Genomic DNA, 19,102 nt, shown 5'->3' on the forward strand with positions numbered 1-19,102 from the left:
ACCCACCAGAAAATGGCTTGTTACTTTATAATTGCACCACATTTGTAGGCCAAAATCAGCATTGCCCGGTTTAATCACCCCTTTCACTAGATAAAAAATATCAAATTCATCCTCAAAGGACGAGTATTTGTTATGCATAAGGAATCAAAAGAATGATGTGCCCCCAGCTCTGGAAATAATTTGCATTTAGAGTAAGAAGCACATTTTAAAATTTTTTGGAAATAATTTTGCAGGACTACCACTTGTTGGGTTGCATAAATTCTATGGCCAGATGTGGCGGCTCATGCCTGTAATCCCAGCACTTCAAGAGGCCAAGATGGGAGGATCACTTGAGGCCAGGAGTTCGAGACCAGCCTGATCAACCTAGCAAGACCCCATCTTTAAAAAAAAAAAAAGTAAATTAAATTAAAATTTAAAAAATAAATTCTAATAAATTTTACATAGTAGTTATGCCTCACAAACACTCCCATATTAGAGAGTACTTCCAGTTTTCTTCTTCCAACCCAGAACCCTATAATCCTTACTTGTCCTCAGAGTTTTCTCTGTAGGATCTTTTTTTTTTTTTTTTGAGATAGAGTCTTACTCTGTCACCCAGGCTGGAGTACAGTGGTGCGATCTCAGCTCACTGCAACCTCCGCCTCCCAGGCTCAAGCAATTCTCCTGCCTCAGCCTCCTGAGTAGCTGGGATTACAGGCACCCACCACCACGTTCAGCTAATTTTTGTAATTTTAGTAGAGATGGGTTTCATCATGTTGGCCAGGCTGGTCTCGAACTCCTGACCTCAAGTGATCCTCCCACCTCAGCCTCCCAAAATGCTGGGATTATAGGCTTGAGCCACTACACCCAGCCTTTGTAAGATATTTCTACTGTGGTCCTTTTTCTGTGCACTCTGCTTCCTATATCTCAACCCCAGTATCTTAACTCTTAGCCACTGATTGGTTCTCACTGATCTCTCTGACTTAATCCAGATTCGGCCAGTTCCCAAACAGAAGCTAGAGTCAGGAGGGAAACAAAGCCAGACCCTGGACTGCCAGTTGTAAGACAGTGAAATTTGCAAGGCCTGAATTCTTCGCCAAGATCTTGTCTTCCCTGTCTACTCAGAGGCATTCAGGGGTCTATCCACCTGGCTAACAGGAGATAATGCCAGCAGGAATTTAGCAAGCTTGGGTTACACCATGTTCTGTAGGTTAATACAACAATGGAGAACACAGCTGTAATGGGCTGTTCTGGCAAGGCCAAATTATTTGTCCAACATGGTAATTATTAGCACCTCATTCATTATTAAATTGGGAAACAGTTTGGTTGGATTCCCTAAAGGGTCAGCTGCCAGACACAAGCTCAGAGATAAAATCATCATGCTCTTGCAATATTAGAAACTTAATATATAAATTGAGTAAAGGACTTTTTGGGAAAATAAAAGTCATGTGAATTCCAAGAGTTTGCCTCAGCTTCCACAGGTAAATAAAACTGCTAAAAAAGAAAACTTTCCCAATGCTCCCCATGCCCTAAGTCTTCCTAATTTGATGAGAGGGAGGAGGAAATTTTCCATAGCACATTGAACCAAAATTATGCTAAAGAGATTAAGAGCTCAGAAATTCCAAGACCAAACAAGTGAATAGATTAAAATATATGCAACAGCTTCTCCCAGCTCTACTCAATCAGCCAGAGTTGAAGAGAGGCTGGTGGATTCTATGCCCACGTGAAGGTGATGTGAAACCATGTTTGTCAAACAATCACTGGCCCCAGATACAAGAAAAAAAAGAGATTGGCTTGACTTCATGCTGCAGAATTAAAATCTTCCCTTTCAGATGTAGAAACAACAACAACACAAAGCTGGCATATAAGACAAAGTTCTGAATTTGCACATTCATGAAACATTCCTCTGAGACTCTGAGAGATCTATTAATACAACATTTAAGAGGTGGGTGGGCTGGGCACGGTGGCTCACACCTGTAATCCCAGCACATTGGGAGGCCAAGGCAGGCCGATCACAAGGTCAGGAGATCGAGACTATCCTGGCTAACATGGTGAAACCCCCTCTTTACTAAAAATACAAAAAATTAGCCAGGCATGGTGGCACACGCCTGTGGTCCCAGCTACTCGGGAGGCTGAGGCAGGAGAATTGCTTGAACCCAGGAGGCAGAGGTTGCAGTGAGCCGAGATCACGCCACTGCACTCCCGCCTGGGCTACAGAGCAAGACTCCATCTCAAAAATAAATAAACAAATAAAATAAAATAAAATAAAAAATAAAAAAGAGGTAGGTATAGCCGGTGGGGACCAATAGATGTCATACCACAAAGTTCTTTATTTTATACCTCCACTGATTCTGCCTATAATTTTCCATGGGCCAAATTGCAACTGCCAGGGCAACCAGCCAGGTGTGCATTGGCCCTTAGTCTGTGCCAACACCAAACAATACACATTTGTTTGGAACATGGCCCTGGGACGTCTTTAGATTTGTTGGAAGAAAGGCCTATTCTCAAAAGCACAAGAAATGCCATGTGAAATCTAATCTAAGCTCCACGTGACCATCAGGAGTGTGAGGCACACGTGTTTTGAGGCACAGAACACTTGTTTCCTGGGGAAACCCACCTCAAGAACATGAACACAACAAAATAAGGGCCATGTTGCTTATGCATCACAGCACAATTCTTGTTTCTTGTCCACAGTGTTCACCACATCTGCTTGAATGCATGTCTCAGCTCCTATCTCTGCAGAGCTTACTTTAAAATGCTACAGTTCCCCTTTCCTTACCACAAACAAAGGCGAAACCTTACTGTAGGCCTTTTGACCAGTCTGTAGGCAGAGGCACTTCCTCTAGATGTTAATCTCCGAAACATAAAGGAGGAAGAAGAAAGACAGCTTGTCTGTGAATAATCTACAGTGAGACATCTGCACATGCTCAATTCATTCCAGGATTTGTCTAGTAAACACTCAAGGGATAAAGCATATTATGGTTTTGGAAACCTGTTTGGTGAGATATACTGAGCATACAGCTTTCCAAAAATGAAACCACTGGCATTTTTAAATCTGATAAAATATTTAAAATACATTGAAAAATAAAGACAATAGTATCACAAAGACCAGTATAAACACAAATCAGATTTAAATGTTTGCTATACTCCCTTCCAATTTTTTAAACATAAAATACTTCACAGAGAGTTGTAGTAGTTCTTTTATAGCCTTCCCCGAAGACATTTTTTACTCAACCGGGTTAGAGGTAACCACTATCTAGAAATCAACATGGTTCCTTGCCTTCCATGTTTTTATGCTTTCATTACATAGTCATTGTCACGTATCCATAAGTATAACAGTATTGTTTTGCAGCCCAACTTAAATATATGTAAATATACAAACACATTTAGTTGGCATATAAATCTAGGGTGTGCATATATATATGGCATATATACAATGTGCATATATAATAGCATATATAGTGTATACATGCTATATATAGTGTTTATGTAGCATGTTTATGTAGTGTGTATATATACTCACTATACATAGTGTGTATAGGTGTATGTTCATGTAGACTTTAAACTAGTTTTATTTCCTTTTCTATAATTAAAAAAAATCGAAATATATCCAAATGTACTGAATTCATCTACAACGCTGCGCCTGACTACACAGCCAGGAATCAGACTTTCAAAGCAAGATAAAAATGTTACTGGAGAAGTCATTTTTCCATAAGAACAACTTCTTGCATTTTTCTTTGTGTAAAGATAAAATCGCCTATCACATAAACTTCCATGAACATAACAAAGGAATTTTGCTTGGGTTCAATGTAGTAGTCAATCTAGTAAATTGGTTATTTAAATTTTTATTTGCAATTGACTTTTGAGTGCAGCAGTTATTTACCTGACAAAATCAGGAGTTCAATGATCTCTGCATCTCCCAGAAATGCGGCCACATGAAGGGGGGTTCGTTTCTCAGAATCCTGAAATACACAATGTCAAAGACATACAACAGGTCAGTGGCAGCTGGAGGTCCCTTTTGTAGACATAGTGAGACATGTCACTCACTCTGTGGTTAATGCATGTGAAAGAGCGTGAACACCAAACATTTGAGTAATTCCTGGTTATGCATTTTCTCTCAACATACCCTATAGATACACATAACAAAGGATTCCATTTTCTGTGTCTGTGCTTGGTATTTGCCCACTTGCTCCTTTTACTGAAGCCCAGCTGAGGTCAAAGATGGACCATTATGCACTGGATGATACATTTCAACTTCCAGTATTTCCAAACCTTCAGGATGGTTAAAAAAAAAAATCTAACCTACCATAGCAACATAGTTCAAAGCTTTCAGTGACTTATTTATTTCTAAGGAAACATAGTGGAATAGTTCACAAGGACATTAAACATTAAACATAACTGCAGTCATTTTCTCCTTTCTATGCTTGTTAACTGTTGTTTGGACCACTGCCCATTCATGAAATACTTATTGAATGCTTACTCTATGCCAGAAACCAAATTCTGGGGACAGAGGGATGACTACAACAGGCCTGGTCCCTGCCCTCATGAAACTCACATTCAAGTGGGAAGGCTGACAATAGTATACTAGATACACATGAGATTACTTCAGATAAAACACAGTATGGGATTAAGTGATTCAGGAGATGGGAATAAGAGTGGTCAGTGAGGCCTTTCTGAGGATGTTGACATTAAGGCTGAGAGCTAAGGCTGATATTATCTGTTTTATAGATAAGAAGACTATAGCTCAAATTTTAGAATTTCCTCAAGATTCCACAGGCATATAGCACAGTCAAGATCTGACCTTCACCCAGCAGACTTCAGTCTGTATCTTTGGCAAGGCATTGAACAGATTGTGCTGAGAGGCAGCATGGTAGCATGCAAGGGAAAAAAGCGTTGTTTCCTCATCTGTAAATTGGCGGTAATAAAATCTACCTTAGAGGACTGATAAGAGGACTAAAGATCTTGTTAAGTAAATAAAGCCCTAGGCAAGCAGGAGATAAGTGCACAGCAGTGCTCCATAGGAAGCGAAGCCCGTTATTGTCATTGGCATAGAGAGTTGTGTGATATCTTTCCTCCAAGACTGAAAACTTCCTGGAGTAAAGAACCGGCCTCACTCTTCTTTATCCCCATAGTAGCAGCATACTTGGTGCTCAGCATAAATTGGCTGAACTAACTAGTCTATATGTATGGTTTCTTCCACTAACTTCCATTGACTCCTCCATAGCAATGGTAACCAAAGCCCATCTGCTATGTCTTTAAGGTTTCTCCTAAAACTAGCATGTATGTTAGTTTCAAGTTTCTTGGATTCGCTGTTGATTTTAATCATTATTCCTTTCATGATTTGATTATATAATACATCTAACAACCCTTGATTAGCCCAAGGATATTATTCCATTTTCTGACAGTCCAGACCCTCTGCTCTTCCTCTGTCTCTCACAGATTATTGCTTTTAAACATTTCATGACTCACTAATATCTAAAACAGATGGCAGGCAGGGGACACAACAAGAATTGATCTTCAAACCAGTCTATTTGTTAGAAAGTCTGGTAAGTAGGTTTTACAAAGAATGCACTACCATTAAGTAGACAAAAAGGAGTTTGGATTCACTGGAAACTCATGTTGTCTATGTATGGCTGCAGGCAATTACTATGGAAAAGTGAAAATAGGGCAGTCACACAACTATAAAATAATGGTATGCATTGGAAAATTCAGTACGATATATGACTACAATCAACCTTGTTATAGATATAGCACCCTATCTTTGAAAATAAAGATTCAGTATTTGAAATCATGTTAGCTTATTTGAGAATCAAGTGTATTAATTTGTGCAATGAACTATATAAGCTGAGAACAGATTTTCACAAATGTTTTCTATTTCTATTGATAACCCTAGATGCATTGTCCATTTTAGCCTCATGTTCCCTTTGAATCCCCACTATATCTACTTAAAATTTTCTACTAGGATTTTTGGATAAAAGCTATGTAATTACATGTTCTTTTGTGAACTGAATTGGTTTCAGGGTTTGGTTCAACAAATTAAACCCTGCCTAAGTGATTTAAACAGGGACTATTCCAACCCAAATTATGACTTCATTTGACCTGAAGCAAAGGCAACTCTATTTGAGATCTTGGCCTCAAATAAAAAGCTAAGAAAACTCCAACATCCCTCCCTACCTTGCAAATCTGGTTGGCCTGTCATGATATGACTGGTTTTGCTGATTCTGTGGCCCCTTTTATGACACAGCTTGTTCAAACCAAAGTTTCTATAACATAAAAAGGGTGTGTTGCATGAATACTGTAAAAATTCTTGATGATGAATCCCAGTGTTCCTGTTAATATGTGCTTAAAGTTTTCTGGTAGTTTCCAGAACTATGCTCTCTCCTATGATACTCTCCTTTAGTGACATGGCACAGACAGGTAACTGCAGAGAAGACTTGTATTCAGGCAGTACTCCTTTAGTGCTCCAAAGCAGCAGAACCATAGAAACAATCACAAGTGCTATTAAGACCTTAACCAACATAATAGTGCATTTCCACTATTGACCAAGGGTTGCTAACGTCTTCTCTTCTAACAAGGAACACCTGATCATGAGTTAAAGTGTGAATGACCGAGCCACAGTAATCACCATGCTGGATAGAGAGAAATCAGCCAGGAGGTAGCACTATGTCCTCTGCCTAGGTAGAAGGCCACTCTACTTTGCCATAAGCTAAACTAATGGAGTAGGAGATGCAATAATAGAAGGAGGGCGAAGGCTCTGGAGAAAAAAGAATAGTAGTAATAATACTGGTTAAAATGGGTTCTAGCCCAGTGACATCCTTAGGGTGTCTAGAAGAAGAAACAAATCTAGCTGGTTATTATGAAGTGCTTTTATTTTTATTTTTTCCAAATACCTGCCCAACTATTCCACTACTCCATCTCAAAACATTCCTATCAGGGGAGTCACACCTTTTACAACTGTGTTCTTAAGTCTTATTATCACCATTTAAAAGATAAAGAATCTGAGCCTAGGGCAGTTTGTATGACTTAACCCAATGCAGCAAACTGATGTCAAAGAATTAGGTGTCCTGGCTCCCAACCTGAAACTTTTTCCTTTATAAAAATGAAAGCGGGCTGGGCACGGTGGCTCACACCTGTAATCCCAGCACTTTGGGAGGCTGAGGTGGGCAGATCACAAGTTCAGGAGATTGAGACCATCCTGGCCAACACGGTGAAATCCCATCTCTACTAAAAATACAAAAAATTAGTCAGGCATGGTGGTGGGCACCTGTAGTCCCAGCTACTTGGGAGGCTGAGGCAGAAGAATGGCATGAACCTGGGAGGTGGAGCTTGCAGTGAGCCAAGATCGCGCCACTGCACTCCAGCCTGGGCGACACAGCGAGACTCCATCTCAAAAAAAAAAAAAAAAAAATTAAAGCAAGAACATCTTAGAAGTTCACGTGATAGTCTAAAAACCTTTCTACTATGATCCCTAAGAAATCATGAGGAAAATGTAACGAACATACAGTAAATATCATTTTAAATGAACTAAGAAGAAATTAAATAGAAAGGGGATAGAAATAGAGGGTAAATAGAGAACCAAAGCTGCAAGCACATGAACTTAGAGTGCAGGGATAGGTCAATACACCAGGGCCTTGGGGCTTAACACTTGCAGGCAGTGGGAGATAAGGCAGAGAACTAGAACTGCGACCTCTAAGCAAAGAAAGACCCTTGAAGTGGCCTTGAAGAAAGACTCCTGAGGTGAAGTAGTGGACTTGGAAAAAAACAATGACAAAACCCACGTAGGCAGATGGCAAAGAGATGCCGTGTCCCGGGTTCTTGGTAGGGGAATAAAAATGTTTCCACTGAGAATTCACATCCCCAGAGTCTGCCCTCATGTGGTTTAGAGCTTTGAATTCACATTGCCTGTATAGTCTAGGAATTTACTTTTTTTTTTTTTTTTAATCCAGGAACTTTCAAGTTGAAAATATGCAAAAAAAAAAAAAAAAAAAGGGTTTTAGACCAATGATACCCCTAAGGTCCCTAGAAGAAGAAACAAAACCTAGCTGGATAGATATGCCCTCAATCCAGTCAACCTGGGACACCCACAGATTAAATCTCCATTGAAAATGAACTCACAAACCTAAGCCATAAGACTCACAAGGAAATATTCACCATAAGCAAGAGTCAGCAGACTGAAGAACCAGCAAGAATTTGAGATCACAGAAGAATGAGATGGAGAACAGGGATGACATTTAAAATAACTTAAGACATAAAGGACAAAGCATAAGGGGGAAAATCCCCACTATTTTTGAAAAACAAACAAAATTTGGAGGAAGAGATAATGAAGCAAGTATTACGGAAAGCAGTACCAAAACATGATGCTAGATAGCATCTAAAATTTTGGTCTAAGAGGGATCAAAACTCAAGGAATAAAAAAAGAAAGGGGAGGAGAAAGGAAAAATAAGCACAGGAACTTTGGGCTATGTTTTACAATAATTTATTCAGCCATATTATCTAGACATAGATATTTACTTAGAATCTATTATATGCCAGACATTGTGGTACATATTAGGGATACAAAATTTAAAATATCTAGCCCTCTCACCCTAAAGAAACTTGCAGCCCACTGATCAGTTTCTAAATGTAGGATATTAGAATAAAAACAATGGCAGGGAAGTGGCAAATAGTGATATCCATGATGTTAAATGATTTGTGAACGTATCAAATGCAATGAGACAAAAATATCTCAGTGAATACTTCCCCCAAACCCATCCATATCCGAACTGGCCTGGGCAGTAAGTCTCAACTGACAAGAAAAAAAAAAATCTCTTCTGAATTGGGAATTAAACACATCTTGCCCAGGAGTCCCTAAATGTCCTATTGGCTCCAGCTTATCTGGGAATCTTGGAAGCCCTCAAGGGCCAGCCTTCTGGGTCAGTCAGAGAGCCTAGCCTCTATCTTACAGGCTGGCTCAGAGGTAGTTCCTGGATCAAAATTGGAATCCAGTACCAGGGCAGGACCAGAGCAGCATTAACCTATAGTGGCCGAGCTAAGTGCATTATTTGCATTCATTGCCATCTTTTGCCCAAGGGGACTCTCTGTGATGACCAATAGTTGGTTACATAGGCCTTTATAAAATCCATGAATATAAGTGGGGAAAATAACCCAAAAGCAGGTGCAGCAGGATTAACACACACTGAAATGGCTCATCAGCATAGTTTTTAAAGATTGTCCAAACATCACAAAAAGGAAGGTCTTTTTTCATCACCCAGTAGCTCTAATTCCACATAGTCCTTTGCAGACAGATTCAGATGCATGAGAAATGAGAAGACCCAGGTTCCTCCAGAAGGAAGGACAGTAAACCCTCCCATTCTATGAATAGCCAAAGATACACACAGCCAGCAGGGGTCTGAGCTAAATTTGCAGTATGTCTCAGAGAGATCAGGCAGAGGAAGTTGTCTGTTTACCAAAGAAGAAGCAGATAAAAGAAAATAGGGAACTTGAAGTATGTACATGCAAAGTGAGTTTCACATGGGCAGAGAGGCCATTCTGGTAGCTAAAAATACTGTGTACACAGGCAGACTGAGGGGCACCCTATGCCTGTTTTGAAGATTAAGAATTGTTACATGCTTTGGAAATTCTCAGCTAGAAGTACATGATCTAATCTGCATTCTAAGTATCTGTCATACACCAAAACAAACATTGCACCCTATATATTAATATCTTACATACCAAGACAGAAAGATGGAGCAATATTAAGAAAACAAGCCTATGAAATACAGAAATTAAGTTTGGGCCAGACATGGTGGCTCATGCATGCAATCCCAGCACTTTGGGAGGCTGAGGCAGCTGGATGGCTTAAGCCCAGGAAATTGAGACCAGGAGACCTTGTCTCTATTAAAAGTAATTTTTTTAAATTAGCTGGGCGTGGTAGCATGTGCCTGTGGTCCCAGATACTTGGGAGGCTGAGGTGGGAGGATTGCTTGAGCCCAGAAGGTCAAGAGGTCAAGGCTGCAGTGAACTATGATCACACCATTGCACTCCACTGCACCATCTTGCTCTGGGTGACAGAGCAAGACCCTGCCAAAAAAAAAATGAAGAAAGAAAGAAGAAGAAGAGGAAGAAGAGGAAGAGGAAGAGGGAGGAGGAGGAGGAGGAGGAGGAGGAGGAGGAGGGTTCCAATTATCAATCCAAACTTCCAAATTCCCAATAACATAAAGAAGCTGGGAGATAACTGACAACCTAGGCCCAACTACCTTAACATGATATTGAATAGAGATCACTAGAGGCAAGAAGATGTCTAAAGAAACTCTGAACACTTACACATAACAGGTACCTTGGAAGTATTTCAAATTACATGAGGATAGGAGCCAAACAAAACACAAAATGGGAAGAATGCTTGGTCTTAAGGTGGGGAATTAAAAGAAGGTTAAAGAAGAAAGGAAAGAGAAAGACAGAAAACAAATGTCGTGCTTCTTTTGAAATTTTTCATGTTTACTTTCAATTTTTAACATCTCATAAATACAGAGAAATACAGAAAGTAATAGTCCCATATGTGCCCACCAGCAAAAACAAACATATTAACATTTTTCTATGTCTCCCTCAGAACTCTAGTTTAAAAAAATACCTTTAGGGGTAAAAGTGCCATCTTCAGAAATGCAAATGGTTCTGAAAATAATTTGAAGTATGTGTTTGTATGTGTGTGTTTGTGTGTGTAAGAGAGAAAGGTGGGGGAGGGAGAGAGAGAGAAAGTGGGAAGGAGGAAAGGGATTAGGTTGTTTTTAATTCTTCAAACACTATTACAAATGGTGTTGCAGTGTACATCTTTGTACATGTCTCTCTGTGCATACATGTGAGAATTTCTCTGAGGTAGATACCCGAAAAAGGAAGCACCGGATTAGGGTACACACACACATTCGATTGTATGAGGTATCACTGAATAACTTTCAAAGTATTAATAGTTCTACTAATTTACACTCCCACCAGTTACATATTAGTTCCTTTTCCTAACATCCTCGCCAATATCTGATGCTATTGGCTTTCTTACTCCTTGCCAGTATGCTATGCCTGACATGGTATATTCTGGTTTTTTCAACTGCGAACTGCCTATATGTATCTTTACCTATTGTTAAATTCAGTTATTAGTCTTTTCCTTGTGTGTGGAGTTTTTTATATTGTTTAATTCAACTTTCAATGAAAATTCAAGTTATGTATTCACCTAGACACAACAGAAATGAATCAATGTTCTCCCCAAGTTACCATAAGAGAAAAATTGAGATTTACAGTCCTTATTCATCCCTAATGCATGCATTGTCTCATAAAGCTGAATTTTCCTTGCATGGAGCCTCCCATGCCTCAAAGGTGACAGCAAATCTCTGTCCCAACATGCTCCCACCACCACACAATTGTATTCAACCATCACACTCTGTTGGTATTGTAACCCATCCATTTGAATATAACATGGATATATATTTCTCGTATAGAAAATATAGATATATTTTCTATCTCAAAACATGTTCAAATTATAAGTTATACTCTCAATATGATATCTAACTCCTGAAACGAAGTAAGAATCACTCACAAGAATTAAAATCATGATAAAATAAGAAAAATGAGAATGCCAAAGACATTTTTATTTTATCTCCCTTACATAACTAGACACTGGATATTTTATTGCACTAATTTCTAAAAATCAAATAATGTATATTGAGCAAAAATTGTATCAGAGATTTTATATTTTCAAATTTGATCCTTAAAACAATACTGTGAGGTAAATCTGAGCATCCCCATTTCACTGCTGAGGAACCTGAGATTTTGAGGTGACAAGTAACTTGTCCAGAGTCACAAAGCTAGTAAGTGGTAAAACCAAGATTCAAAACCAGATCTGATTCCATTGTTCACTCTCTTGCTGGCTTTTGGATGGTTACAAGCCTTGGTAAATACAATGAAAGTTATTCTCCATTATAATTAGCATGTTTGCCCTAAATACTCTAGACCCAAGGGCAAAAGGCTTGTAGTAAAAAAGTACAAGCAGGCAAGAAGAATAAAATTGGAGAACTAACATTACCTGATTTAGAGCTTATTATAAAGTTACAGTAACCAAAACAATATGGTATTGGTGCAAACAAAACTCTGGTGAAAGAATAGCCTTGTCAACAAATGGTCCTAGAACAATGAGATATTAAACTTTGGGCCATACCTTGAACCCTAAACAAAAATTAAATCGAAATGGATCATAGAACTAAATGTAAAACTTAAAATTATAAAATGTCTAAAGGAAACATAGGCAAGATCTTTTCACCTTGGGTTAGGCAAAGATTTCTTAGATATGACATCAAAGCAAAACTCATAAAAGGATAAATTGGTAAATGGAATTTTATCAAAATGAATAATGTCCACTCTTTGAAACACACTGCTAAGTGAATGAAGATAAGCCACAGACTGGGGGAAAATATTTGTAAAGCATATATTAGATAAAGGACTTCTATCTAGAACCTACAAAACAACTCTCAATAACTATGAAAGCAAACAATCCAATTAAAAAGTAGGCAAAAGATTTGAACAGATATTTCACCAAAGATATACAGATACAAAGCACATAAAACAATGCTCACCGGGCCGGGCGTGGTGGCTCACGCCTGTAATCCCAGCACTTTGGGAGGCCAAGGTGGGTGGATCACGAGGTCAGGAGATCAAGATCATCCTGGCTAACATGGTGAAACCCCGTCTCTACTAAAAATACAAAAAATTAGCCGGGCGTGGTGTCAGGCACCTGTAGTCCCAGCTACTCAGGAGGCTGAGGCAGGAGAATGGAGTGAACCCGGGAGGTGGAGCTTGCAGCAAGCGGAGATAGCATCACAGTGCTCCAACCTGGGTCACAGAGCGAGACTCCATCTCAAACAAACAAACAAACAAACAAACAATGCTCACCGTCATTAGTCATTAGAGAAAGGCAAATTAAAGCCATATTACATACTTATTAAAATTGCTAAAATTAAAAGGACTAATGATACCAAGTGTTGGCGAAGATGTGGAGGAACTATAACATTCAGGCACTGCTAGTAGGAGTGGAAAATGATATAGTCACTTTGAAAAACAGTTTGGCAATTTCTTAAAAACTTAAACATACACCTACCACATAAGCTAGGTATCCTATCCTTGGGTATTTACCCAAAAGAAATGAAAGCACATGTCCATACAGAGACTTGCACATAAGTATTCATAACAGCTTTATTTGTAATACCAAAAACTAGAAGTAATCCAAGTTTCCATCAAAAGATGAATGGACAAACTTATTTCCACATAATGGAGCACTACTCAGCAATTAAAAGGAATGAACTATGGATATATGTCACAACATGGATGAATCAAAATAATTGTGTGAGTGAAACAAGTCAGGCAAAAAAAAAAGTACATATTGTATAAATCCACTTACATAAAATTCTAGAAAATGCAAACTAATACACAGTGACAGAAAGCAGATCAGCAGTTGCCTGAGGGGCCTAAGGGAGAGACTGGGAGGGGTAGCAGGGAGGGATTTGAAAGGGGAACAAGGAAGCTTTTGGAGCACTGTATATGTTCATTATCTCAATCATAGTAATGGTTTCATATGTCAAAACTTCACAAACTATACACTTTAAATATGGGTAGTTTATTGTATGTCAATTATATTTCAATAAAGCGGTTTCATAAATACATAAGCAGGCAAATAAAACACATTCTCGCTCTTACGTAAAGTAAAAAAAGGCACATTTAAAAGTTAAAAATACCCCTAAGCAACAAAATTTATTCAGTTAATAAAAGAAAAGAAATAGCAAAATCGAATTAACCAATAGTGGGTTAATTTAGAGGCAGCTCATGTTATGCCCTGGTCATGTGTGGATGTAAAAGTGAAGTTCTTACAAAAGAATGGCCTGTTGGATTAAAATCTACAGGCTTTAAAAATAGGCATAACCAGCCAGGTGCGGTGGCTCACGCCTGTAATCCCAGCATTTTGGGAAGCCAAGGTGGGTGGATCACCTGAGGTCAGGAGTTCGAGACCAGCCTGGCCAACATGGTGAAACCCCCTCTCTACTAAAAATATAAAAAAAATTAGCCTGGCGTGGTGGCACATGCCTGTAATCCCAGCTACTCAGGAGGCTGAGGCAGGAGAATTGCTTGAGCCCAAGAGGCAGAGGTTGCAGTGAGCTGAGATCATGCCACTGCACTCTAGCCTGGCCGACAGAATGAGACTCTGTCAAAAAAAGAAAAGAAAAGAAAAAAAAGAAAAGGCACAACCAAGATTCCTCTTCAAAATCTCTTAGGTTTTTTTGTTTCTTAAATGAAACCTTTGACAAACGTGTACTGAGAAAGGATGTAGAAAATAAATCTAGAAAATTAAGTACAAGTGGGAAGGTAAATGGTTTATGCCTAACCTTTGGATACACTGCAACATGGCAGCACTGGATTGACATAGGACCCTTGGGATCTTACCACTGTGCCCAGACATTCCCAAGTGACAGAGCCCTTTTAAAGGGTCTCTGCTGGAGAAAGTTGATAAAGTACCAACTATTTGTAAGGCCCTGATATCACTTGGCCAGGAATATTTCTTGAGAGCCAGTGGAAACAGAACATGGGAAAGGGTTCTGGTCCTTAAGTCCCACAGAATGAAAAACTGGCCAAGACGCTGTGCTTTGGTGCCAGCGAAACAGGAATATACATCCACCCACTGCCAAGACAATCATCAGGAGCTTCTGATGAAAACTGAAGCGGTCTTCGGAGTACCACCTTCCCCCACAGCCTAAAAGCTAATAAAGTTCACAATTGTTCTGTGCATGACCCCCGGCATATTAAGGAGGAGTGTCTTTAAACTTAACGCATTTGTTGAAAAGTTTTCCATTCAAGCCATAATTCTTGAACACATGGTGGGAATGTTTTACTGCTATGTGTATTTAAGGAAACCCACAGATTGGAACTGCTCTAACCAGTGAGGCGAGAAGTCTAGTTTCAGTTAGGGCCCCACCACAGGTTCACTGTCGCTTTTAATTAATTCATTAACCAATTTATTAAACAAACAGATTAATAAGAGGCAGATAACTAAAAAGTAACATAATCATCTGGGAAACTATCTCCTATTGATGAAAAGGTAAAAAGAAGGCAGCTGCTAGTTTTTCACCCCTGTAAGGGGCTAGCAATGGTGAAAATTTGTCATCAGATAAATGAACATACAGTGTCAGGATCAAAATCACAGGAGAGGAAGCTAAAATTACAAAATATTTAAACTTAAACTGGAAGGGCATCAGAGACATCTGGAGAGTTTAATCGATTGGCTGAAGGTCACACAGCTCTTGATGGCAATGGTGGAATCTTTCATTCATACAATAGACAAAAACATTTACTGGGGATCCACCATATGCCAAGCACTGTGCTCAGACCTGAAGATGCAGCAGCCTTCAAGGGACAGAGTCCCTGCCTTTATGAAGCCTGAAAGAATCTTGCTTTCTTGACTCCAGGCAGGGGACATTCTATTATAGTAGACTAATGCTAGATTAAACACACCCATCAGCAAAGAGCAAACACACACACACACACACACACACACACACACACACACACACACGGTGTTAGAAAAAGTTAAACAGAAAGAAACTGTGCAATGAAAGGAGATGTTCAAAGGCATCTGCTCTGGATATAACAATAACTCCTAGCTATGGGGTTCCCTCTTCTTCCTTTCCACTCCCCGGAATTAAAAGCAAAAGCTTATATATAGAACAGTTTCTGTGGCCCACAGAAAACCATTTTAACAGAAATGGTTAGTAATTCTTTCCAAGTTTTTTTCAACCTCCAGGCGGGTATTTTAGAAACAGAGCTTATGTGTAATACTCATAATAAAAATCACCAATGCAGTTTTCCGGCCCTAAGATATCAGATCAGCACAAGACACTAAGATGTTAACACTAATTATCTCTGGGTGAATAATTTTATGGGCATTCCTCACTTTCTACTTTGTTTGACTGTGTTTCAAGACTTGCAGTTTAGAAACAAGAAAATAAAATTCCTCTTGTAAACAATAAAAGACTTTCCTATTAAAAAATACAGGTCTGCTCTAGCAAAAGCTTTTCTTAAGTAATCACAAATAGTAAAGCACTTGACATTATTTCCTGTCCAAAGCCTTCAATACCTTGTAGTAGGTTCTGAATAATTGATATGTGAGTGTGTTTCTTTGAAAATGACAAAACATTACATTTATGATTAAACATGGCAAAATTGTAATTTGTCTAATGCTTCATAAAGTTGCCAAGTACTGTTCTATACAGTGAATCAGCTGATTCTTAAGAAAATCCAGACAGACTGATCAAGTAGGTACTATTGTCCTCATTTTACAGCACAGGAATTAAGGTTGACTCAGAGTTAAGTGACTCGCCCAAAGTCACACACCAATATTTGGTGACCCTGGATTTCCTGACTCCACATTCTCTGCTCTCTCAACACCACTAGGTAAAGCATTAACTAACCATTAAGAATTCCTCTCTAAGAAAGAACCTGCTTCATCCTCCTCACAGCATTTTGGAGGCCTTTGGTTCTACCCAAATCTTTCTTATCTAATCTTTCTTATCAGGTGGCCTATATGATAGACACACACACACACATACACACATGCACACGCACACACATACGCATGCACTTTCATTATAAAAAAACAAATTCTGGAGTCAGAATGACCCAACTTTGAATCCCTCCTCTGCCACGTATGAGCTGTGTGACTTTGAGTAAATAAATCAACCTGTCTGATTACTCATTTTTCTTTTTCATTGTAAAATGAAAAATAGGATTACCTACATGCAGGCACAGATTAGATGTCCAATAAATATTAGCTCCTATTACTGCTTTATCAATGACATCTTTGTGGCTTATCCCAATTTTTTTAGTTCTCCTTGATGACTATAGAGGAAAACAAGGAGATGCAGACAGATCCTGTGGGGAACAAGTTTACTGGCAAGAAATTATATTTGTTTACAAGTAGAAGCATTTACTTTGTCCACAGCCAGCCAATAGCAGTGCTTGCCTGCCTCCTCTCCCCTCCATGAAGTAGTCAACCATTGCATCTTGTATCCTGGCCATTGTAGCCTGTCCTATCCCAACCCAAAGGTAACTGAAGCCTCTCTCAGACTCTAGAGTCAGGCCTTCCATTCTTTATCCTTAATCTCATAGGACACGCAGCAGTCTCTTCCCCTGGTAGAACCCCCTAAAACACCTAGAGATCAGCGACTCTCACTCCCTGCTCAGAATATATCCCTGCTGCCCTGAAGGCCTCCTTTCCCATCCAGTCTCAATATCTGAGCAGAGTCAGATCTGGTTAAAACCTGGATAGATGGGAGCTTCCCTGGGGGTTTGGATGTTGTACCCTTTCTCTCCTCACCCAAAGCTGAAAACCTTCAAATAAGGCAACCCCAAGCCAGAACATCCTCACCAAATCTTTCTGACACTTGTCAAGAAAATTCTGCAGGCCAAGACTCCTATGTTATCAACAGAAGCCCCTTCTTAGTAACTTAATTAGAAGTAAATCCACCACAGACTCATTACAGGTCCTCAGGTAGATAACCAGGGGGTTGCTTTCTGTATCAACAAAAAAAGGAAGTATTCTTCTACGCCCTTTCTGAATTGAGCCAGTGGGACAGAAAACCAAACACACTACAAAGATTCCTAATGGAGTATTCTGCTTAGTGAGGCTAGACCTCAAAATGGCAGGCTTCCAAGCCCCTTCATTACAGATTGACACGAGCGCTCCCAGAACTGGGAGATGGCTACATGACAGCACTTTTCGACGATAAGGGATATGGGAGATGCATCTCTACCTCCAGGGCAATGTCAAATAAACCTACACATACTTGAGCACACCCATCAAAGAAATGGTCACTAGGGATGAATTTAGCCTTCATAAACTTGGACTGTAGGGGATGTTTTTCCCTTTTAAAGGGAAAAATTTAAAGTTTAAAGCAACTTTAAATTGCTTTGTATTTCAGGACTAACCAGTATTTTTTCACATGGGCTAACAGCCCCTAGAATCCACACTTGAAAAATCTTGCCTCTGAGAGAATAAAGAATGCGAGAATAGAGTCTTCTCCTACAAAAATCTCAAATACTCATATACTCAACACCAGAGAGGACACAGGCATATGGCATTCCATGGATGGATTAAACACTAATATATATTTGGATGGTTTGCTTGCTTGCAATTACTATTTTTTCTCTATTGTGTTTATGTGTTCATGGAAATGAATAATTTTTAATTTAAATGTATTTTGCTTACCATATGTATTTCTGAAAGTGGTCTACATATCAAATTGTGAAAAACTGATTATTTTTTCCATTGAATTATAAAATAATGACTAGAGGACACGAGGTTCAATCAGCTGAGGATCCTGGGGCATCACCTCCTGCCTACTCTAGATTGGAAATCTTTGTGTCCCTCTCTGGGCAATCTGACCTCAAGATGGAACAGATCCAGGCATATCTCTCTAGCACATCAGACTTCCACTTCCTCTAGATAGGGAAAGTTAGCTCACACCATGCTACAGTCTCGTGGCTTGGAGGGTCTGCTCCTCTATCACCCACCTTCTTTCCACCAGCCCCTAGTCACTGGCGTGCTTCATACTCAGTCTTGAAATCCCCAGAAGACTCCATTACTATTCATCATCCATCTGGTTAAATGCCTTAGCCCACAGTGTGTTCTGGTATGTGGCATTTTCCTCTCTATAGTCCTTAAGTCAATGCTAATCTTAGATCACTCCCCAACTTCACCCCCAAGATGATACGTTTATGTTTTAAGCACAGCTGTTCCAACATGATTTTCTCTTCCCACCCTAAATGTGACAAGACATTGAGGCTTCATTCCCTGAATGCCACTGAACAAAACCATCAGAGCTCTATGATCTTTGGTCTACCTCTTATGAACCATTTTATTTCTAAGAGTTGGTATTTCCTCCTCTATGAACCTGATGAGCTCCTTCTACCTTCTTCCCGCCAAAGCCAAGACTGCTGGCAGTGGTGCCTTCCTGTCCAAAAGGCGAGTCTCAGATGGAAATGTAAAGTGTGATGCTTTGAAATACAGCACAAAACAACTCCCTCTTGAGAACCAAGGACATTAGACATAAGGACAGTGTTTTAT

The 19,102-nt window shown here is 39.4% G+C and overlaps 1 protein-coding gene across 7 annotated transcripts in view; it reads right to left on the reverse strand.

Moving 5' to 3' along the window:
• Nucleotides 1-19,102, reverse strand: part of ANKRD44 (ankyrin repeat domain 44) — a 330,964-nt gene that overhangs the window by 164,028 nt on the left and 147,834 nt on the right. For all 7 annotated transcript variants that reach the window (XM_055290102.2, XM_055290105.2, XM_055290101.2 and 4 more), the window contains exon 3: nt 3,860-3,938. In XM_055290102.2, the coding sequence (XP_055146077.1) occupies nt 3,860-3,938 (79 nt within the window). The remainder of the gene's footprint in view (nt 1-3,859; nt 3,939-19,102) is intronic.

Source organism: Symphalangus syndactylus, chromosome 8 (genome assembly GCF_028878055.3).
Source record: "Symphalangus syndactylus isolate Jambi chromosome 8, NHGRI_mSymSyn1-v2.1_pri, whole genome shotgun sequence".
NCBI classification, from domain to species: domain Eukaryota; kingdom Metazoa; phylum Chordata; class Mammalia; order Primates; family Hylobatidae; genus Symphalangus; species Symphalangus syndactylus.